The sequence below is a fragment of the Delphinus delphis genome, chromosome 13 (genome assembly GCF_949987515.2).
Source record: "Delphinus delphis chromosome 13, mDelDel1.2, whole genome shotgun sequence".
In the NCBI taxonomy this organism is placed as follows: Eukaryota; Metazoa; Chordata; class Mammalia; order Artiodactyla; family Delphinidae; genus Delphinus; species Delphinus delphis.
In genome coordinates this window covers 104,662-127,523 of record NC_082695.1, presented here as the reverse complement: position 1 = coordinate 127,523, position 22,862 = coordinate 104,662, and the positions used below count along the sequence as shown (strand labels likewise).

The following is a 22,862-nucleotide window of genomic DNA, read 5'->3' as shown; positions in this document are numbered from 1 at the left end:
TATATTAATTTAAAATGCTTTAGGTTAAATATCTATTTAGGTTTTTTTCAATGACAAAAATAGATAAATAGATTGAGGTTTTTTCCTGCTCTGCATAGAGTAGGCAATCAACAGGTCCTGAGAGGATGGATCCCTCAAACGGAGGGACACTCACTCATCTGTGATGTCAGCGTCCAGCCTGGGCCTGGAGTGTAACAAGCATGGTTACTGAGTAACGAGAATGTAGTGCGCAGCGAGACCTCCCTCCTTCTCTCCCACCCTCTGAGTCACTGTGCTGCTGGGTGACGTGTAAACCAACACTTGGGGGCCAGATGGGAGCGGGCTAACCTCAAACCCACCCTCTACCAGTTCTGTGACTAGACCAGTGACTTAACCTCTCTGACGGGCATCTTGTCATATGGGAATGATGGCAAAATACCCACCTCACAGAGTGCCGCATGCTCAGTAAATAGACCCTGGGCTCTGAGTCCCTGTCCCCCCCCTGCACCTGACCTACCACCAGAGGGAACGAAGGTTTGTAGCAGGTGAAGTGGGTCTTGTTTGGGCACAGCACCACTGCCCAGCCACCTTTGAGCCTGAAGCAGAAGGAAAAATCGATAATACTCATCTCATCTTTAAAAAAATTTTTTTTAATATTTTCTCTAAAAAAAAAAAAAAAAAAAGCATTCCTAGTGCCTCTGGGTCAGTATGTTGGGAGGGTTTTCCTGTGCCCTGCCCCACCTGCATCTGCCATCTTCCAAGAAAGGAAGGACAGCTGAGCCACTCTTTCCAGCTCTTGTTTACGTTCCCTCTGTCCTTCTCATCACTCTACCCAAGACGTCACACATCCCCTCTCTTTTTCTGTCAGGCATCGGTTTCCCAAGGGTGTTCCCCAGACGGCCTGCTCCCCGTAGTTCTGTGAACCCACGAACGGCCCAAAGGACTGGTCTCCCATGGCTACAAGCACCCCAATATACAGACAGATTGGGCTTCGAGAAGGCTTCCTGGGGCAGTGCAGGTGGGCAAGCAGCTCCCTCAGGGGGACCTCTGGGAACGAAGGTAATTCCCTGGAGGGAAGAGGGGTTCAGGGTGAAGTAGAGGTTCTTAGCAGGCTGTATCTAGATGGGCTTGCAGCCTTCCGTGGATCAGGGATTTTTAAAAATGTGTTCAGCTACTCATTATGGGGGAAAGTACATGAGTGGCCAGGACATTTCTGAAAAGGAGAAGTCCTAAGGGGGAAGTTCCCAGATTTTGAACGTGTTAAAAGTGAACAACGCCGGTAAGAAACAAAATGGTAAAGAAGATAGCGCGTGCAGAGTACTGACTCATTTAATGATCTCAAACCAAAGAGGAAAGAGGGCCTGTTATTATTACAAATCATAAACTTTACCAAGAGGAGAGAAGGTACAGGATCAGTACCTTGTCCAAAGTCACACAGCTATTAAGCAATTAAACTGGGAGTCCGCCCCAGGTAGCCTGGGTCCAGAGAGAATAGAAAATCCGGAAATAGCAGGTAAGTATGCCTTAGGGTGCTTTATGTGGTAATGATTGCATTTCAGACTAGTGAGCATGGAAGAGAGAGGCAGCCTCTATTTACAGTGGGTGTTGGATAATTACCTTTTGGCCTACCTTTTGTTGGAAGATCAGACCTCTATTAAAAATGAAGCTTATGGGGCTTACCTGGTGGCGCAGTGGTTGAGAGTCTGCCTGCCGATTCAGGGGACACGGGTTCCTGCCCAGGTCTGGGAAGATCCCACATGCCGCGGAGCTTCTGGGCCCGTGGGCCATGGCTGCTGGGCCTGCGTGTTCGGAGCCTGTGCTCCACAACGGGAGGGGCTATGGCGGTGAGAGGCCCGCATACTGCAAAAAAAAAAATGAAGCTTATGAAGAGTTTCCCGATTTAGAATACTTGAAATTATTATGTGCTTACGTTAAGAACCTATGCTTTTGAGTCTGACAGTTCAAGGAGGCCACTTATTGGTTGGAAGTGTTTTAAATGCACTTGGACCTATTTCCTTTTTAGTAACAAGGGAACATAACTCGCTCAGAGGTGGCTTGGGAGGCTCAAATAAGACAATGTGTGTAAACAGTGACTTCTCACCTGGCAGCCAAAAAAAGTAACTGATTTTATAACAATGAACTAGAATCATAAAATTTGTTGAATTACATTTAAATTTAATAACGTAGGTACTTGGACATTTTGGTTTCCATTGAGGTTTTAACTTCATTGATGCTTCATGGGTGGAGTGCAACCAGGAATATTCTCACTGAGCACCAGCCGGTCCTGGAGAAAGGGCCTGTGATCACCTTCCCACAACAGGAGGGTTTCCTGCAGCAAATCTCCAATTTCCTCTCTGTTCACCCATATCCGCCTTAGTATACTTGGACGGTGGGGATTGCTTCCCCCAACCCTGTTGTCAATGTTTTTTCTCCCATTTCTTGAAAAGAACCTTAAAACGAGAAAAACAGAAGATTGTCTTTTTATAAAAATTAGGAAACATGGACAAGCAAAAGAAGAAAATTTTAAAGCCAAATAAAAGTAATACAACAATAATTTTGTCACCCGGTGGCAACCAGGGTTTAACGATGTGGCATACATCATTTTGTGTCTGTACTTTTCAAACGGGCTCGTCTCACTCACATTGCTTTGTAACAGCCGTTTTTATTGTACAATGTATCACTAGTCCGGTCAGGAAGCATTCTTTCTCCCGGCAACTACTAATCACCCTCCAGGAGCCCATCCTGTTTCTGAAGGGTGATGTGTTTAGCAATATTCCACCGGACTCTTGGGTCGTTTCCAGATTTTCAAGTGAACAAACGCTGAAATGTTTCTCTTTCTGCCTAAGTCTTTTGCATACGTTCAGGCATGAGCTTTGACGTCAGAGAATTTTTGCCCTGACCACCCTTTCAAAAGCAACTCGAAACCCTCCTGGTCTCCTCTCTAGAGCGCCTTCCGGCTCGCTGTGTGCAACATCTCCCCAAACTAAACTGCACAGGGGAGAGGCCAGACCGTGTCCGAGCCAGGACGGCGGCACTTCAGAGGCTTCCCCCGCGTGGCTGACCAGGGTCACCGAGAACTCGGGTCCCCAGGCCTCCACCGTCGCGAAGGCCTCTCCGCCGCGCGCAGCTGCGCCCCAGGGTCAGGCGGGGGTGGGATCACCGGGGGCCTCCGGCTGGGGCTGCGGGGGCACGGGAGGGGCGGGGGTGTCTGCCCCCTGGGCTACGACCCCAGCCGGGCTTTGTCTCCGCAGAGCTCCAGGGCGGTGGCGTGGGGTTAATCCAGGGTCACAGCTTCCTCCTGCTGCAGGGGCGGGGGTCGTGGCGCCCTCTCCTCCACCCCAGCCCAGGACCCCCAGGACCCCGGCTCTGCTCCTTCTGGGGCCTGAGGACGCGCAGAACCAGGCTGCATGGCGCCTCTGACGCCCCGCCCTCGCCCCCCAACCTGTCGGCTCCCGTGCAGCCCCCCGAATGCCACGGACCCCCGAGAACCTCTCGGCTCCCCAAGAACCACCGGAATGCCCCGAACCCAGGTGGGCGGAACCGCAGGCCCCGGGACTTAGGGGGCGCAGGGCACGGGCGGGGGTCATCGGGCGGGGCCCTTGCAGGGATTGGCGGAGGCCTGGATACTCTGTATCAACCGCGCCTTCCCGCCGCCTCCCCGGACGTGCGGGCGGAGCACGTGCGCGCCGAGCGCGGAAGCGGCCCCGGGCGCCTGGCTGGGGTGTGTTGGTGGCGTGCGGATGAAGGTGAGTGAACGAGGGGGTCGTCCGGGCGACGGTGACTGAGTCCGGCGTCCGGGGCCGGCCGCCGGGGAGGCTTCTCGGGCCCCGCGGGGAGAAGGGCGCCGGGAGAGGTCCGGTGGCGCAGGGCCACGGCCAGACGGAGGTGTCCGGGCAGGACGCAGGGCATAGCCGCCTGCCCCCCGCCCCCTCTGTCCCCGCCGGGCCGGGTCCCCTCAGTGTTCGGGGTGCCCCCCGAACCCACTTCCTTCCCGAACTCCAGGACCCTCTCCATGAGCTCGGCCCTTGGCCTCCTTCCCGCCCTTCCTGGAGCAGCGTGGGGCGGGGCTGTCGGCGCTGGGGGACACCCGGGTCGCTCGAAGGGTGCGGGGTCGCGGGCCTCCTGCCAGTCGCGACGGGAAGAAACGTGGGGCCCCGAGGCAGGAGCCCGTGACGAGGCGCTGAGGCTCGGAAGCGGCGGCGAGAGCGCGTCCCCTGGCGGGCGCCCTGGAAGCCCTGCCGGGAGGAAAGAGCTAGAAGCGGGCCAGACCCTCCGCCGGGAGCGCGGCAGTTCTCTGCAGGTTGTCTCAACCCTTGCGGACGGCGGTTTGGCAGCATCGACTGAAAACGCGCCCTTACCCTCGCCTCCAGGATCCTGTTCCACAGAAGTGAGGTAGTTGTGGACACAGGTCTGCACGTGCTGTTTGAAAAAGCGATCGCCAGCCGCCTCAGCGGCCGCGGCTGGCAAGCTGCCGGCGCCCGTTATGGCCGCGCCTCGCACGGGTGCTTTGCAGGACCCGGCGCAGACCGGGAGTCATGCCTGCGGTGCTGGCCCGACTGAGTATCGCCATAAAAAAAACTCCCAATGCTGTTAAAACTTGGTGTCAGTTTGCATAGTTAGACGGTAATTTTTTAGAACACTGCAAAGCCTTCGGTCCAGCTTGCCGTGGCTCACCTGTTTGTGTCGGGGTGGGAGGGCAGCAGAGCGGGCTTTCGGGGTGCAACGGGCCGCATGGAAGCCAGTCTGGCCAGGCCCCCGCCCTCGGGCCTTTGCAGGTTACCTCAGCACTCAGCCTGTGCCCTCACCGGGCAGAGCGGGAAGCTTGGTGCCCGAGGCGATGTGAGGGCAGGGAGCCCAAACTGCAGCAGGACTGTGCCGGAGGCCGGCACGTGTTCGTTTCTTTGTCTCGGTGCCTTCCCTCCCTCCATCCTTTTCTCTTTCTCTGTTTCCTTGTCTTCGTCCCTCCTTCTTTCCTTCCTCCCTTCTCTTTCTAATTTTATTAATTTTTCAGACTAGAGCAACCCTTAAATGTTTGTGGTTTTCAAATATAAGGGTTTTTTTCCCCCCAAATTAAAATAGTTAAAAGCGAATTTTGCTGGTCCCGCCTCAGCGGGCCTCTGACTCCCCTCCGAAGGAGCGCCTAGGGCGTCTGCACAACCCCTGGCCCGCGGCTCTGCCCACCCGCTCCGAGAGGCCTTGCTCTCCGTCTGGCAGATGCTGGGGGGATCTGATGACCCCAGTGCAGGTGGGCCTGTCCCCCATAGACCCTGGAGAAGGAAGGAGGAAATGCAGTGACAAGCGGTGTGAGAAGTGGGGGAAACAGAGAGGTGGCGCGGCGGGTGAGGGGCACGAGGGCACCAGATAGAGGTTCCAGGCGTGCGGAGTGAGAAGTCTGGCAGCGAGCTGGGCCTTGGTGCACCGCCAGGGTCTACGCTGTTGTGGGGACTACAAGGAAGGTCTGGCGGGCCCTGACGCGCCGCCCTCTCTCACTGCTGCCATGATACAAGTACCTGTGGCGGGAGAGGCCTCGCGTTGTTGGTCTGAGGATTGATGTGCAGTCAGCCCATCAGCGCTGGTGGTGGTCCTGACTTTCGTCTTGTTTTCAGAGGAGTCCAACCCGACTCGGGATGCAGAGCTTCCTGCAGCTGCTGAGGGGAAGCGGAGGTGCTGGCCTGCCCTTGGCGGACCTGGTGACCCTCGCAGGCAGGCTGTGCCGGGAGGTCCAGGACGATCCCGCCCAGGTGCAGACCTTGGTCACGGCCGTGCTGGACAGCCAGCTCCGCCTGTACCTCTTGGACAACGCGGATGTGGCCCTGGTGTGCGCCAGCATGCTGGCCCAGCAGGAGCAGAACCGGGCTGCCTGCCAGCTGCTAGAGGTAGGACCGGGGTGGGGCGGGGAGAGGGGCAGCAGCCCACAGCAGCCTGAAGATGACAGAAGTGCCCAGGAGTCAGCAGGAGCCTGGGGAGAGCTGCTATAAGCCGAGCCAGGGCCGTTCACTCTCACTGTACTAAGTTCTAACTTGCCTGCTAACCCGAGACAGAACTGACCATCTGTCGGATCCCTCTGGTCCTGGACCAGTGGTCCTGGCTTGGAAAGTTGGCACTCCGGTTAGTGAGGCAAGCAATCAAACAGACCCAGGACCGCAGTCCCTTAGCTGCGGGTCTGCATCCGGGAACTCTGAGACCACAAGTATCTTTGTCACTCCTCCGGTGGTACTTTGAACCTCAACTCAGTTGGCATCAAACCTGAGCTGCATTGATGGGAAACTATTTTTGTCTTTATTTATCCACTTAATGTTACTGCAGTACGTTTTGCTACCCAAATCCTGGGGTGTTTGCTTGCAGGATGCTTCCAGCCCTAGATCGTACTGGGATAGTGCAAATTATGTAGTATATGCCTGTGTTACTTCCTAAAGTGTGAGGAATTCTGAATTCCAAAATACATCTGGCTCGAAAGGTTTTAATAAGAGATTTGGGGGCCTGTTTTTCCCTTTTTCGCTCCATAATACAGTCCATAATACAGTCCATGCATAACTCATGCTGAGTTTACCTTCAAGATACTAAACTCTGCCCAGTTCTTTGTTTTTGCTCCCTCTCCCCCAAGCCCTGCGGCACCCTCCTGGCGCTCACGCCCCGCCACCGTGTCCTCTCCTGCCCCCTCTATTAGTCTTCACGCAGCAGCCAGAGGCAGTTTTAAAACTGCAGATGGGACCACGGTACGCACCGAGGCGCGGGCCCAGAGCCTGCCATCCCGTCCTGGCTCCCGCACAGTGGCTGTGCTGGCTGCTTGCCGTTCTCCTGGAGCTCCCGAGATCTTTGTCTTTTGACCTTTGCGCATGCCGTTCCCTCTGCCAGAGGCTGGACACCACTCTGTGTGGCTGGTGCCTTCCTACCTGTCTGGTTTCTGCTTTAAACGTCACCCCGTCGAGCTAGGACTTAAGGGAGCCCTCATCCCCCTCTGTGGCTCCTTCCTCAGCTCACGGTTAGAAACCTGTCTATTTCTCGATCTGTGATCCACCTCCCCTCCTGCACTGCAAGCCCCAGGAGCAGGGGCGTGTTAGTTCTGCCCATTAAAGGATCCCCAACACCCAGCATAACACCTGGAACATAAGAGGGCTCAGCCTTCCAAATGTCAGAATAAATGGGTGAACACACAGAGTTGAAGTAGCTGCCGGGAAGGCAGTCAGTGATGGAATGTGAGCGTGACATCAGTGATGAAAAACTCCCGGGATGGGAGTAACTCAGGATGGTCCAGAAATGTCTCTGAGGAAGTGATGTGTTCTGAGACCTGAGAGGAAGGATGGGGCTACCACATCAAGAAAGGGCATTTCCCGCCAAGGGCCACTCCTGCAGGTGGGGAGGCTCCAAGTGGGTTCCCTGTCTGACAGTTGTGCTGACGTCTGCATCCTGGCAGGAGACTGCAGGCCTCTCAGCCCAGCAAAATGGGCTTTTTCTGATGCTGTTGAGAGGAAGCTAAATGATTCTCAGCACCTCCCTCACCAAGATGGGCCTGAGAACACTGGGGTTAGAGGCACGAACCACATACTGACCACAGGGGCTGTGTCCAGGGGAGGCCCTCACTCAGCGTCCTTGGCCATCGCTAAAGTCTGCTTACATGACCAAGCCACACTGGGTTGGGGAGCTGTCACTGGCACAGACCGGGACCCCTTCGTCCCCCTCAGCTCAGATTGAACTCACTGAGCCCCAGGGGCCCGCCCTGCTGGTGGGAGAGAAAGGCCTTTCACGCAGGATGGGGATCAAGCCTCAGGCCGCTCAGACCTGACCACGTGGTTCTCAGCATGGCTCGGCCTCTGGGTGCTATGGCCACAGCCCGAAGTTGGCCTTCCCCTTGCCTGGCCCTCACCTGGGGGGCGAGGGAGAGCCGTGCCCACCTCCCATTCGTGGGAGGGCCTGCTGGGGACAGGAGCCCGGCCATGGGACTCGTGCCCTCGCCGCGGGGCACCAGCGAGCGGATGTTCTTAGCGGTCAGTCTGGGTCTACGGCGGGGCTCCGGAGCAGGCGAGCGTGCCGGGTCTCAGCAGGCTCTTGTCCACAGGGATGCCGGGTGCCGGGTGGCAGCCTGAAGCTGGTGCAGCTCTGGAATGACATCCACTACCGTCTGGTCATGAAGAGGCTCGGCGTGGCCACGCTGACCCCGGTGCAGAAGTTCCGGTGCAGGAAGAGGTATGCACCAGCCTTTACTGGTGCTTATTCCCCGGGGCTCCCAAGGGATTTGCCCTCCAAGACCACAGAAGGACTTAGGTGAGTAGAGGCAGGGAGATAAGAGGAAGCAGTGATAGACAGAGGGTAATAAGCTCCACAGCAGCAGGTGCCCTCCTCTCCACCGCTCAGCTGGCTGTGGGGACGCTTTCCGACCTGTGCCCGCAGGGCGAGGACGGGGAGCTGTTCCCAGGACCCAGGCCGAAAGCTGTAGCTGCAGCAGGAGCCACTGCCTGTCGGTGAGGGCCCTGCAGTGAGGGAGGCAGCAGGTGGGCACCCTGACCTCGCTCGCTTCCTGCAGGATGGGTGCCCCTCAGCTCAGCTAATGCCCATGGTCAGGCTCTGCAGGTGCCTGGCCCGGATCCCAGCACGGCCCCTCAGGGCTGCAGGACCATTAAAAGAGAGAGAAATGTGAGGGTCTGCAAGCACCACATGAGATACACATAGCGCTTAGAAGGCCGTCTGGTACACGGTGGCTGCTGGATGGATGTTGATAATAATTACCACGATGACCATTATCAGCACTAAGTACACGTTACGACTACTAGTTATCATCATTACCATCATCACCGTTCGTGGATGAGGACAGCAAAGCACAGAAAAGTCAGTCACTTGCCTGGTTACACACTACAGAGATGCAAAGGCAGGATTCCAGCCTAGACATCGAGACTGGAGAGCCTTTGTTCTTGACCTTGGGTGTCCCCCATTGGCCAGGAGGAGCTGCAGGTCTTGCTCTGAGCTCCTGAAAGCCCAAGTGACAGGAGTTTCTGAGCCATGGGCCTGGTTGATGGAAGAAGAGATGGATTCCTTTTGGATCAGACGGAATTTTTCTCACGGTGCGCGCCAGATATGCCCTCAAAGCCCAGCAGTTAGTCAGCCTTGAGGTCTTCAGGGATGCAGTCAGGTCCCTCCATATAGGCTCTGACAGCCTGCCAGAAGGTGGCTCAGCAAAGTAAATGCCTTGGGGACCAGCATGCAGTGTTTGTGAAGAGGCCCCTGGTTGCTGCGCGTTACTAGAGGTGCTGGGGCCCTGCTGTCCTGGAGCTGCCCGCGGGTGTGGATGATGGACAGTAGACCAGGAAACAAAGCAGATCCTGTAATTCAGAGCAAGGAATGCTAGACGGAACTCGTTCAGTAGAGGACTGTGACTCACTGGTCCTCTGCTTGTGGTCGGGCTGCAGCACAGGGCTGAGCCTGGGGGAGGCCTGAGCACAGGGAAGGCGTGCTCTGGGCATAAGGAGGGGTGACACTGGAGTCACAGCAGGTGGTTAGTGCAGGAGCAGAGGTGGGAGGTTCTTGGAGTTTCTGGGAGTGGCCATGGCTGGGGAAAGGGTTGTGTCAGGATTGACTCTAGAGGATTTAACGATAGGTTGAATGTACTGGAGAAGGTAAAGAGAATAAACCTGGCTGCAGGGCTCTTGGCCTGATTGGCAGGGACGTGGTGGTCTCTCACTGGGATGCGCAGGATGGGCTGGGGGACGGTGTGGGGAGCAGGAGATTGAGCTCCACTGGGATGTGTGGGGTGTGTTTTCGATGTTCATGGGGGTTTGTTCAATTGGCATTTGGCTAGCAAATCTTGTATAGACGGGTGCTGTTTGCTTATATGTCACTTTTTTCTTTTGGAAAAATTCCAGTATACACTCAGTAAAGAGGGTAGCATAACCAACCTCAGTACCCTCATCCCCCAGCTTTAACAGCCATGGCCACTGGTCAGTGAGTGGTACTGGAAACCCTGGTGAAAGTGTGGGGTGTGGGCCCAGGCGACACGAGACCCCACCCTTGTTCAGGGGATGGACCCGGGGACTGCAGCACAGAGTCCTGCAGGGGAGGCGGGTGGCCAGTGAAAGGACAGGAAGTCCAGGGGAGCACAGCAGGTACAACAGAAGAAGCCAGGGGTCTCACTGTTCTCATCCAGGAACCCACCGCCCGCCTCCCTCTGCCCTGACGGCCTCAAGAGCCGGAACTTCCCCAGAGAAGTTCGCCAGAAGCTGCAGGAGTTTGCTTCGGGTGTGAGCACCAACCCCAGCAAGGCCGAGCGGGTAAGAGCAGATGAGAGCGAGGCCCGGCAACCCTCCCCTTAGCCTACCCTCCCCGGTCCTTAGGGGACTCCCACCCTTAGGTGACATCACCACCCTTAGGGGATTGACCCGCATCCTCAGCCGCACCTCCCCGCCTCCCCAGTGGCCTATCTGCCAGGGCGCTGGCGCTCTCCGCCTGCCCTGAACTGCTCTGGGGACGGCGCTCTTTGGCTGGCAGCCGCCTGCACACGTGGCGGGGTTAGTTTCATCACGGGAGTCTTAATACCCCGTCATCCAGTGTGGCTTCAGCAGGTGCTCACTGAGCACTTACCGCGGCTGGGACTCCAGCCGGAGGGATGCACGGGTGAGCTCTCGGGAGCAGGTGGAGGGGGCAGCAGTAAGAGCCTTGCCGCTCATAAAGCTGGCGTGCTCCCTTCTCTCCCGGTCCAATCAGCGGGGCTCTCCCAATGATCGCCCCGCCCCCTCTCTCCCGGGTCCAATCATCAGCAGGGCTCTCCCAGTGATCGCCCCGCCCCTTCTCTCCGGGTCCAATCAGCGGAGCCCTACTGGAGCTCCGTGCTGTGGCCCGTGGTGGTTCGGATCTGGCTCCTGAGGAAGGACAGGTGCCTGATCACAGGGTCGGTCGAGGCCGACGCGCTCTCGCACCGGCCCGGCGGGCGGGCGGTCAGTGGTTTGGTGGCGCCTCGGGAGGGTCCGGTTTGCAAGCCCTGCCGAGCCCTCCCGGCTGCGAGTGGCTGTCGGCCGGGCGGCGGCTTGAGGAGGAACAAGGCCAGAGGCCACGGCGCCGGCCCGCATGATGCCCCGGCCGCCCTGTGTCCCGGCCCGCTGGTCCCGGCCCCGCGTCTCAGGAGCGGGCTGGGCAAGCGGCGTGTTGTTTCGGCGCAGGAGGACCTGGCTTCGGAGACGCGCTTGACCACTGAGCAGATCTACAACTGGTTCGCCAATTACCGGCGGCGCCAGAGGGCCCTTGTGCAGCGCGCGGCGCTAGCCCGGGACTCGGCGGAGGACCGCACCGCGAGGGAGGCCGGCCCGAGCCCCCCGCAGCCCACAGGCCAGCCCCACCTTGGCTCTGGGTGCGTGGACAGGCCTCAGTGGTCGGGTGAGTGACCCCTCTCCCAAAACCTGTGTCTAGGGCTAGGCCGAGGTAGGGTCACTGGTTACAGGACAGGGTCCTCTCCGCCAGCCCCAGCCTGCACGTTTGGTACTTCACCCTGTGGGAAGCGAGATCGCTGAAGCTGAGGGTCAGGTTGGACTCAGGATGGGCCCAGGTGGGGCTGCAGCAGCGTTTTGCGTTGAGAGGTTACTTTGCGGCCAGGGCCAGGAGTCAGTGGGAAGGGAGCCAAGCACTAGAATTTAGGGTGTTCTGGGTTCCTAATTACGGGTGTTGGTTCAGACCAAAGACAGATCAGGGGACAAACAAAGAATACTGGGCAGCCAGCGTGGCTGTTCTTAACCTGCTGGGAAGGAAGCTGGGACCCTGAGCATCACCCAGCTTCTCCTCCTGTCTGATCGGCTTTTAGCAGGACCTGAGGAAAGTGGGTCTGTACAGACCCAGGAGACCACCCAAGGGCCGTGGGAGCCACTGGTCCTGGCCCCAGACTTCTCTGGAGACGAGACCATGCCAAAGTCACTGGCTCCCAGGTACTGCCACCCACGTGGGCCATGGGACCGTTCCCTGTTCAATTCCCCATCTTCAGTGGGAGACCAGGCCTGGAGTGGGCGTAGGAATGCCTGCCGGGCACTGGGACCAGCTCAGTGATGGCGGAGGGCAGATTCAGCTGAGACCCCAGGTACAGGGGAGCCACTGGCAAGGAGCCCACGTCATGGACTCCAAACTTGTTCCCTGGAGCCTGACTCACAGCCTGACTTCACGTAAATTTTGGTGACTGGGGAAAACAGAAAGAAAAACGTGCAGACCTATCTCCTAAAGGCAAACCCGCTGTCCTCGTGGTCTGTGTCTCTCTAGCGTTTGGTATGGTTGGTATATCATTAGGTTAGTAACAGCCGACATTTCTTGAGTTCCTGCTACAGACCAGGCCCTGCCTAACCGCTTTCCCTCACCCTGCTGCCCCTGTGGTGCCGCACAAACTGCTGTGAAGAAAGTGCCGGCCGCAGCGGGACTGAGTCTGAGTGTGGGACCAGGTCCACGTCTGCGTAAACATCAAGCGGTGCCCACTTTTTCCATTTACACTTGTGTTTTAAGCATCTCTCCTGACACTACCTGGGCTGGCACCTCACGTCCAGGCTGGCACTACCCAGGTGTGTGGCCTTAGGCAGGTTCCCGTGACCTCTCAGTGTTGCTTTTTCTCACCTGTGAAATGGGGATAGTGATGGACCCTGCCACGCATGTCATTACACAGATTACAGGGGCGGGGGGTTGTTAACAAAAGCCCAGGAGCACCATCTGAGACACAGGGAGCATTTGGGGAATATTTTAATTCTTTAAATTATTGACTGCTGCCTAACACTCCTTTAAGATCCACCTTCATTTAATCATTCACCTATTAGGTTCTTGCTAATCATTTTCAGCCTTCAATATTGTGGAGCAATGTTTCATTGAAGGGCTTTGTAAATAAACTGCTAATGTATCTTAGGTTTCCAGGGATAGTATTTTTTGTGTCTCTGGAACCCTTGTAGCCCCAGGGAGAACTGTGGAGGCAGCGTGATTGGGGTAGACCCCACAGCCATCTGTGGCTGCGTTGAGTCCGGAGCCCAGATTCCCAAACTGGGCTGGAATCTCCTCCCAGGCCCCACTACCCCAGCCTGAGGGATGGTGTTCACTTTGCTCCCCAGGTCTCTGCAGGGTGGTGAGATGTACCAGGAGGGGCCTAGCCACGATCCTGCCACTCTTCCTCCCGTCTTCCCTGGCTCTGGTTTCTGCCCTCTGGCTGCTGGCAGCGACATGCTGGACCCCTCTCTGGGTGCCCCCGTGTCGTGGCTGACATCTCTTGCACTGGAATCCTCCAAGGAAGTTTCCTTCCAGACTAGGCCACTGATCCATAGTCACGGGCTGGACCTCACGATGCGCCCTGCAGATGCTCCTCTGGCTGTGTCCATCACCGCCCTTGGTGAGGCCAGCCCCACAGGTGGGTCTATGCTAGACAGACTATGTGTTTCTACATCAGATGCTTCAACTGCTTGTATGTTATTTGACGGGGAAGAATTTTGAGGGGCCAGGACTTTCTGCTTGAATCTCTTATATTTGATTAGACCCCAACCCAGGGCAGTTGGAACAGGCTCTTCCCACCAACAGCCTGGATAGTTTTCATTTTATTTTTGTTTTCAAAATAAAATGTGCATGTGACTAAAAAAATAAGATGGTGAGGAAAGAGTTAAAATGAAATGAAATGGCTGCCACCCCTGTACTCCAGTCCCTGTAACTAACCAGTCAACATCTGCTACAACGGAGGAGGGCTGAGCTGTTCAGACCTCTAGCTCTCTCTTCCTAGTTTCTTCCTTAGTTGTAACTGTCGCTATAAATACCTTTAAAGAATACGTATTCAGGTATATATTTCGTGCACCAAACACGATAGCATCTTGTGACATCCCAGCTTCTGAGGAGGATGTTGGCGCTGAACTCAGCCTGTCACCTAAATTTCTTAGTCTTCTGTGGTCCCATACAGGTCGTCTTGTAGTTTGTCATTGCCTCCCTTTTTTCTTACATTGTCTGCTTTTATCACATTCCTAACTTCTTGCAGTGTCTTAAGCATCCCCTTTGAAGACTTGCTGCCAGGGCCTCCTTCCTGCTCCCAGTCTGGTGTGGAGCCGTCATCCCAGGAGCACCTTTAACTGCTTCCCTGGGTTTGCTTCAGCGTTTCCTTAATTGCAAGGCTTGTTCTTTCTTTCTTGACTCTTGTTATGTTAGAGAATGTCTTTAATTAACTCTATAAGAAAGGGTGCCTGCAAGGTAGTGTCTGTTTCCTTGCATCTTCTGAAATTGTCTTTAATCCGCCCTCAAGTTTGATTAATGACTTGTCAGGGACAGAATTCTGAGTTTAAAATACTTTTTACCTTAGAAATTTGAAAGCAACATAGCATCCAATTATAGCATCCAATGTTGTCATTTTAAGTTAGATGTCATTCTGATGTTCACGTATTTTTCCTTTATTGGAGCTTTTTATTTTTGAAGTCTTGGTGTTCTGAAATTTCACAGTGATGGTCCCAGGTGTGAGTCTTTTGAATTCACTTTGTTGTTAAGCTTTTCGATTTAAAGAACCAGAGAACAAGGTATTCTTTAAGCTCTGGGCACTTTTTGTGATTTTCTTTGATAGTTTCCTCCTTCCAGTTCTCTCTTTAGAGCACAAATGTTATTTGGATGTTGGAAATCCTGGACCAATCTCCCAAAATGCTTACCTTTTTTAAAAAATTTCTTTTTTATTGTATGTGCTTTTGTCTTAAACTTTGTCTTCTGATATTTTGACAATTATACATTTTAAGAGAACTCCAACCTCTCTTTTCTTTTTTTTTAAATTTTATTTATTTATTTATTTGGCTGTGCCGTGTCTTAGTTGCGGCACGTGGGGTCTCTAGTTGTCGCCTACAGGCTCTTAGTTGAGGCATGAGGGATCTAGTTCCCTGACCAGGGATTGAACCTGGGCCCCCTGTATTGGGAGCATGGAGTCTTAATCACTGGACCACCAGGGAAGTTCCCCAAGCTCTCTTTTCTTATTTCTGATTTTCCTTTCTTCATAGATCATGTTACTTGTTTTTGTTTTTTTAATAAGTTTTTAAAAATAAATTTATTTATTTAGTTTTGGCTGTGTTGGGTCTTCGTTGCTGCACACGGGCTTTATCTAGTTGTGGCAAGCGGGGGCTACTCTTCGTTGTGTGCGGGCTTCTCGTTGAGGTTGCAGAGCATCTGCTCTCGGTGCGTGGGCTTCAGTAGTTGTGGCTCGCAGGCTCTAGAGCACAGGCTCAGTAGTTGTGGCGCACGGGCTTAGTTGCTCTGCAGCATGTGGGATCTTCCGGGACCAGGGCTCGAACCTGTGTCCCCTGCATTGGCAGGTGGATTCTTAACCACTGCACCACCAGGGAAGCCCCGATTATATTACTTTTTATAGATGCAGTATCTTATATTTCTCCGAGTATCCTAGTTAGTAGTTTCAGAAAATGTGCTTTCTTGCCTGAAGGGGGGAATGTTGGGGTTGTGGATTCAGGCCCTTCCTTGAACAGAGGAGGAAGAGGTGCCCCAAAGAGGAAGAGCCTGGAGACTCATTTCTCTGAGGCAGCTTTTCCATCTGATCTTTGGTCTTTGATTTCAGAGACCTTTTCCTGTCCATGTTTACTAACAAGGCTGGAGCTGGGATGGGCAGTGGCCAGCCTCATACTGGGAGGAGGGAAGCTGGTCTTCACACCGTGTCCAGCCTATGTGAGGGGTGTGTTCTCTGGGAATTGGAGAGCTCCCTGCTGGTTGCCTGAGCACCTTGCTTTCCCTCCCTCCCTGCAAACCTCTCAGGGTCCTTGGCCCCTGCTTATGCCCCAGCTTCCCTTCAGACAGCCCCCACCATGGGATAAGACCTGTGCCCTGCATCTGCAGAACATGGACATCTCCCACCTGCCAATTACCCTTCCCATGACACTCCCTTTGTTCTAGGCTTCGGGCTTTTTATTTCTGTTTTTCTTGGAGGAAGAAGATAAAACCCACTGATCTATTCTGTGTAAACTGGAAATGTTCAAATTAGCAGTTAACCATATTTCCTGGACCTCAGACTATCTGTAAAGTTCTGCAGGAAAGGGGAAACAGCAGAAGGCGGAGGTAGAGTCATGCACCAAATGGTTAGGAAGGTCTCGGCTCTGGCAGACAGGAGGGAGGACTGTTGTTTGGGGTCTGAGATCGGGGATGCATGCTAGTTTTACCACCTGGATAGACTTAGGGCAGCAATGGACCTTCCTTCTTACCTCACTTTGCTCCTAAACGTCTGTCGACCCAGAATTGATCACGTCCACAGGGGCTTGCCTTTTAGGGTGAAAGACAGACACGCTGAGAGATTTTCTACAATATTTTAAGTAGAGAGAAAAGGCAAGGGAAGGTAGTAACACCTGGCACTGCAGTGAAATCATGGTGAAACCCAAGGTGAAAGGGGGGGGCAACGGCCATGGGCTGGGCCAGCCTGTGGTGAACGGGGACCACCGCGGGGTCTCTCCTCAGACAGCCGTGGTGGGCGTAGGGTGGACTGGGGTGCTGAGCCTTTGTTTGGCACTGGGGCTGGCATGAGATCTAGAATGACAAAGAGAAATTTGAGGTCAGCAAAACTTGACCTTGTTTTGGTTTTTGGGAGCCTGCAGAGGCCACTGAGATCAGCAGTGGTGGCTGTTCTTCCCTCAGCGCAGGAGCCGAGGCTGGGGGCTGCCTCTCCACGGAGGCCTGTGTTGTGCTGCACGTAGACTGTGCTCCCTTCCCCCAGCACTGGGTTGTGGGATTGCTTCCCGTGCAGGATTAGCTGACCCTCCCAGCAGCAACGCCCGGAGCACATACCTGGAGGAGGGTCCAGGTACCAGCGGTGGCCAAGCGGAGCCACAGGCGAGCGGCTTCCTGGTGCCCCGGCTTCCACTGCAGGCTCCCGAGTTCACCCTCACCCAGAGGTAAGCTGCAGAGCCACAGGGCTCAGGTGACACTTCCTACGGGCCGTGGGCAGGATGCCTGGTGCACAGACTCACCATCTCCAACGGTGCAGAGTGCGTCCTTTCCTTATGGATTTCTGGAAACCTCAACAGTCCCCCATCCTACATCTACTGAAAGAAGGTGGTACTCTCTCCCTCAGACAAGCGTTGGAGCAGATACGGGCGTCCGTTCTGGGGTGGTGCTTAGGCCTTCACGCGTCCCCAGAGCTCTCCCTGGGCCCCAGCAGCCTCTTTCAGGCATTTTCTTTTCCCCAAAGGCTTTTAGCTTCTGGACAGCATCAAGATCCTGATTGTATATTCCAAATTGGAGTTTTAAAGGGGCTTGGGACAGCCATGGCAGCGTCCAGAGGCTTCACAGGAGGCGATGTCGGGCCAGGGGTCCTCCGGTGGAGAGGGAATCTACTATGGGGACCGCAGGACAGGGTCCCCAGGGTTTGGGGTCTCCCAAGTCTGGGAGCAGAAGGCCAGGTACCCAGTGAGGGAAGAATTACTGGGGGACATGGGAGAGAAGGGGAGGAGCCTCCCAAGTCAGAGGCTCTGCTTGTGGAAACAGCCAGATGGTGGGAAAATTCAGACCATGCTGATGGACTCACTTTTCCATTTATGACCGGGAGCCACACAGAGCAGCCACGGGGCCGCTCACGGCCTGCTGGGCCCCTCCACTGGCTGTATCACCCTTGGACTCCAGTGCCCCAGCTCATCCTTGCTTTGATCTGGTAACCTTGATTCCTTGTTTAAAAACTGCTTCATTGGGATGTAGTTGGCATAAAGTAAACCAACATGTTTAGACGGTGCACAGGACAGTTTTCCGAGCGTGACTTACGTATCCTACAAACCATAGCTGTGCTGCTAGTCATGGGTCACGGGGCTCTTCCCACCCCTGCCACCCCAGGACCGAGGGCCTGCTTTCTTTAGCTGCGTTTTCTAGAGCTCCGTATAAGTGAACTCATACAGCATAGACTCTTTTTTGGGGTCTGGCTTCTTCCACTCAGCCTGACTCCTGTGAGACCTGCCCCTGCTGCCGTGTGTGTCCGCACCCCTTCCTCTTCATGGCGGAGGCCGAGCCCTTGGTGTGGATTGTCGCCACCTGTTGGCGGGCATCTGGGAGCTCCTGGTTTGGGACTGCTGTGCACGTTCCCGACGCGTGGTGGCCTGCGTGTTTGCCCTCGTGTCTCTAGGGATGTGCACGTGGCGGTGGGATGAGTAGGTCACAGGGTGAGTGTGGTCTGACTTTGAGGGACCGCATGATATTGTCCCGAGCGGCTGCATCTGCGTCCCCTGCCGCCTCCCCGGATTTGGTCCTAAGGACCTCTGGGCTCCGTCACACCTCAGGCCTGTTCCTTTTCTTCCTTCACATCTCTGCTTACCATCCCGTCCTCCGTGAGCCTGCGCTGATGTGCTCTCTGACTACCTGAGCCACCTGCTCAAGGTGTCACACAGGCCCCTCCAGCACCCTGCACACCTGAGGGCCCTGCAGGAGGAGGCCGTTCCCAAAAGAGAGTCCGGCACCAGGAAGGGCTTCTGATGGGCAGAAAGCTCTCAGGGTGTGGCGCTCACAGTAAACAGTGTGAGCCTCAAACAGGGCCTGGAAAAGGGCCTGTCCTGACACTGTCCCTTTTCCAGCCCCCCGGAGCTGGCCCCGGCCCCGCCTGCCTTCCCTGGCCCCGTGCCAGCCATGGACCTGGGCCAGCCCATGCCCTCCAGCCAGGTGAGGCCTTCCTATGAGGTACCGTGGGTTTCCCTCCTAACTCCTGGGTCCTCAGCTTGGGACTTTGGAGTGAATAAAATGGACAGAGTTGAACATGGGGCAGGGATTCCTCGAGGCTGGACTTCGGTGGAATGAGAACTGGAGGCAGGTGCCATGGGGCGGAGTCCAGAGGGGACGGGTCCCAGGATCAGGGTGACCCGGATGGGAAGGCAGAGCCCACAGAGGGCACCTCCATGTGTGATGCTGTGTTGGCATTCCAGGTGCAGTGGCCCGATGGCCAGACCTCCAGCGACGCCTTCTGGGGAGCCAGGATGCTCCTTGAGCTTTCAGGGGGCAGCCTGGGCTGAGCTGCCCCTCGGGAGCCTGGCCAGCGCTCCAGGGGAGCAAGTGTGGAATCTGGTAACACAAGTTGCAGAGCTCTGTCCCTACAGAAGAAGGAGGCCCCCAGAGTTCCCTGGGGGTTCTGCTGAGAAGCACTAAGGGCTGCCATGTTTGAATAGTTTGGTTGGCAACTCCCTGTGCTGCAAGAAGCATCTGAGGAACATTTGTGAAGTCAGAAGTCCAAGGTGGGTCTGTTCTCCTCAGGCAGCAGCAGTTTGCAGTCAAGCTCCTGGGCAGGCAGGCCCCTCTCCAGAGAGGAGGGTGCGGCACTACAGCCACCCTCCCGCCCAGCCGCGTGGTGAGTGCGGCCCACAGGCACGCGCACCGCAGGAGAGTGCTGGGTGGGGCGCGGCGCCTCCCCTCGCTGTTGTGATCCGTTGTGTTTGCCGACCAAGTGTTCTGTTCAATTAAAGTTTATTGTTCTGACGCGCCCCTCCCCCATTCACTTAACTGTCCCGGACACCTGCCCCTGCCAGGCCTGGCCCCCATTGCACAGCGCGAGGGCACTACTCCACACATCAGGACCTGGTGAGGGATATTCGGCTCCTTTCCACCAGCTCCGTGTTATAAGCAGCGTCCCGTGGGCATCTCTGCGCTCTGCCCCTTGCCTGGTCATTTTGCCCCGGGAACGAGGAATTGCCCCCAAGGTGGAAGCGGTGTGCTGAGCGCACAGGCCAGGGGCTGAGCTTTGGCACCCGGGACTGTCCTCCCCGGGGATGGGCCCTTGACCCTCACCTCCCCATCCTGTTGGTCGACAAAAGTGGTACAGCGGGGAGCAAAGTCAGGTTTGTGCCCTCGGGGCTCACAGGAGAGTGGGGAGGGGCAGAGGACCACGGGGGCGCTTCCAGGTGCTTGCTGGGGAGTGGGATGAAGTGGGAGCAGCTGAGAGCCTGGGACGCCTGAGCGGACACTGAGAGCTCCCCGGGAGCGGTGTCTCAGCTGAGACCACCAGCACTCCTGCATCCCGTCACGCCCCACCTTCCTTGCCAGAACCACAAGCAGGGCCGAGCATCACGAGTGACAGGGGTGCCACGTGGACGGCCACTCACATTCCAGGTTCCCGGAAACTCGGACCTTTCAGTTTGAGAACATTTTCTTATTTTGAAACAATTGAAAACTGGCCAAAAGTTGAAAATGGGGTACAAAGATCTTTTTTCCCTTGAGCCATTTGAGAACAAGTTACTGACCTGCTGCCCCATCATATTCCCCTAATACTTTTATGTGCTTCCTTCAGATAAGGAATTCTACACGTGCACAGCACCTCCATGGAAATCAGGGAATCAGTCCTGGTGCTTTACTGCCTCCTAATTTGCCAGACCCCATGAGAGTTCAGGTCGTCATCCCAGTAATGCCCTGGATGTGAGAGAATCCAAATCTCCCCATAGCACTGGCTGCCTCTACTCAACAGGGCGTTCAGTGCCCTTCAGCCTGGGACAGTCCCTGGGTTTGCCTGGCCTTCCATGACCTCGGCTTGAGTATTGCAAGCTGGTTACTCTGCAGAACGTCCCCCAGAGTGGCCATGTCTGACGTTCCCTTGTGATTTGGGGTTTGCATTTGGACGGAAGATCCCAGAAGTGACGCTTGGTCCTTACTGCGTCTTCTGGGCGGCGCGTGTCCTTGTCACTCACCCCACTGCTGATGGTGCGCATCTCCATCACCTGGTTAGGGTGTTGCCGACCAAGCTTCTCCACTGTAAAGTTCCTCTTTTTCTCTTTGTGTAAGTATTTTAGGGGGTGGTTCTTTGAAGCTATGTAAATAGCCTGTTTCTCATCGAATTTTCTATTAACTAATTCATTGGTTTCCCTCATGTGCTTACCTAATTCTCAGAATTCGTGAACACTTTACTCTCCCTTTTACCCCAGGTGTGGGATCTCAGACGTCACCGACGTTCCCCGCACATGCACACAGTGTACACCTCGCCGCCAAGAGTCACTCTCCAACTTTATGACTCACCCTTCACCCAAAGGGTGATTGATGTAAATAACTGAGCTCCGCAGTGCGTTGTGCCCACTCTTCACCCGCGTGAAGCACGCTCTTCAGGCGCACTCGCCCTCGTTCAAATTCTGCACGACATGTCGGCACGATTAGTGAACGTGCTTTAGGGTTAGGGGTTAGGGGTTATGATGCCCTGGGCTGCTATAGGCTGTGCCCTCCTCGACCTTCCCAGGAAACATGTAGAGCTCTGGGCCTGTCCTGGTGTCCTGTGGCCAGCAGACCCTGGTTTCCCTGGGTGGGGACTGGTCACAGTCAGAGGCGGGACTCTGGTGAACGGGTCTCATGAGGACCCCCAGGGCATTTTCCTCCCTCCTACCCTTGGCAGACACTGGGCTCCATCCTGAAAGTCCCAGAGTCCTGACTCAGCCAGCTGCATCAGGTCTGCTTTGGAGGAAATGGACTAAAGTCTCTGGAGCTGACCCTTGACAGAGCGGACCTCCTGCGGAGGGCCACCCATGCCGCGTCAGATGTAGGGAAGGAGGCAAGAGGCTCGCCCCTCCTCCACAGAGCACCTGGAGGGAGGGGGCTCTGCCCTCCGCGTCCTGCCAATCAGGCCTCCTGCCCACCACTTCCCTTCCTGCTTCCTGGCTTGACCCCAGGCCCTTCCGAGAAGAGGGTGTTGGCCCACAGTCTGTCCTGCTTGCCCTTCCTGAAAGGGCCAGCCTAAGCCAGGGGACATTGGTGAGATGCAGTGACCAGGCAAGAGTGCCTCTTTCTGTGTCTCCCCTACTGAGATGAAGACGCAGATAGCGGCCATTCCAACCTGCTGATGGCTGGGGGAGGGGCCCAGAGGACGGTGAGGGGTGGGGTCTGGCTACTCCCGGGCTTTCTGGGCTCCAGGAACGGGGTGGGGGGGGGCGCAACCAGCTCCAGGGAGCCCCCTCATCCTCCCATGGCCCCCGGAGGCCGAGAGCTGTGTCCAGAGCTCCCAGACAGGGCCAGAGTGACCAGCCAGCAGTGGCCTTGGTCTGTCTGTGAAGGGCCCTGCCTCTACCCTCTACCCTCACTCACCATGGTCTGGAGAGAAAGGGACAGAGCAGAGGGTGCCTGTATCCGTCCCTTAGGGCTGTTGTAACAAAGTACCACAAGGGACTTCCTCGCGGTCCAGTGCTTAGGACTCCACACTGACTGCTGAGGGTGCGTGTTCAATCCCTGGTCGGGGAACTAAGATCCCACAAGCCGTGCGGTGCAGCCACAAAACAGAACAACGAGGTGTCACCAACCAGGTGGCTCAGAACAGCAGAAATCTGTCGTCTCACGGCCCTGCAGACTGGAAGTGTGACATCTGGGTGTTGGCAAGGCCTTGAGGGCACCAGGGGCAGGATCTGATTCAGGGCTCCCTCCAGCTTCTGGTAGCTCTTGTCTTGGGACAGCATAGCTGCGGTCCTCACTCACAAGGCATTTTCTGTGTGTGTGTGTGTTTGTGTGCGCGAGTGTAGTGTGGATCCGCTTCTGGAGCCGACCCCTGGGGAGCCCGGGCCTGTGTGTCTGTAACAGCATCCGCGGGGCTCGTGCGGCTTGACCTGGGCCCCTGCGGGATTACACAGCTGGGAGCCCTTCTGTGTGGCCGGACCGTGTTCATCTGAGTCACGCACTTGGTGCTGGTGGCGCCTGAGCGCCACGCCACTCCAAGGCTGTGTCGTTGTGGGTGAGCCATGCCTGCCCTCACTCGTGGTCCCGAAGACACCGCAGTGTCCTTCCCCTGAGCAAGATGCCACCCTCTGGTGGCCTGCGGAGCCCGTGCTGTCCCCAGCCGGGACTCGGGGGACAGGGTCCGGGAAGGCAGAGCGCGGGCGTCGGTCTTGGACACGGGCACGGAATCTCGTCCTCGGGGCTTTGCCCCAGGGTTTCTCTTTATTTTCTCACTAGAATTTCATCAGGGCTCCAGTCGACCCTTGAGCCAGCGGGGCTGGGGTGCC

At 56.0% G+C, this 22,862-nt stretch overlaps 1 protein-coding gene across 2 annotated transcripts; it reads left to right on the top strand.

Moving 5' to 3' along the window:
• Nucleotides 1-5,606: 5,606 nt before the first annotated feature.
• Nucleotides 5,607-18,914, top strand: ANHX (anomalous homeobox). Of its 2 annotated transcripts, XM_060029322.1 has the most exons (9): nt 5,607-5,855; nt 8,036-8,163; nt 10,115-10,238; nt 11,124-11,337; nt 11,759-11,879; nt 13,032-13,324; nt 16,673-16,820; nt 18,483-18,567; nt 18,828-18,914. In XM_060029322.1, the coding sequence occupies exons 1-9, from the start codon at nt 5,607-5,609 to the stop codon at nt 18,912-18,914; spliced, it is 1,449 nt and encodes a 482-aa protein (XP_059885305.1). The 2 variants fall into 2 exon arrangements, with proteins under 2 accessions (XP_059885305.1, XP_059885306.1); XM_060029323.1 differs by lacking the exon at nt 13,032-13,324 and having other exon boundaries at nt 16,692-16,820.
• The last annotated feature ends 3,948 nt before the right edge of the window (nt 18,915-22,862 follow it).

Bases quoted from the DNA above. Each gene is read 5' to 3' on its own strand.
- ANHX (XM_060029322.1), top strand. From the start codon at position 5,607: ATGCAGAGCTTCCTGCAGCTGCTGAGGGGAAGCGGAGGTGCTGGCCTG. The intron at 10,239-11,123 runs GTAAGAGCAGAT...GTTTCGGCGCAG, and splicing joins ACCCCAGCAAGGCCGAGCGG to GAGGACCTGGCTTCGGAGAC. The intron at 18,568-18,827 runs GTGAGGCCTTCC...TTGGCATTCCAG, and splicing joins AGCCCATGCCCTCCAGCCAG to GTGCAGTGGCCCGATGGCCA.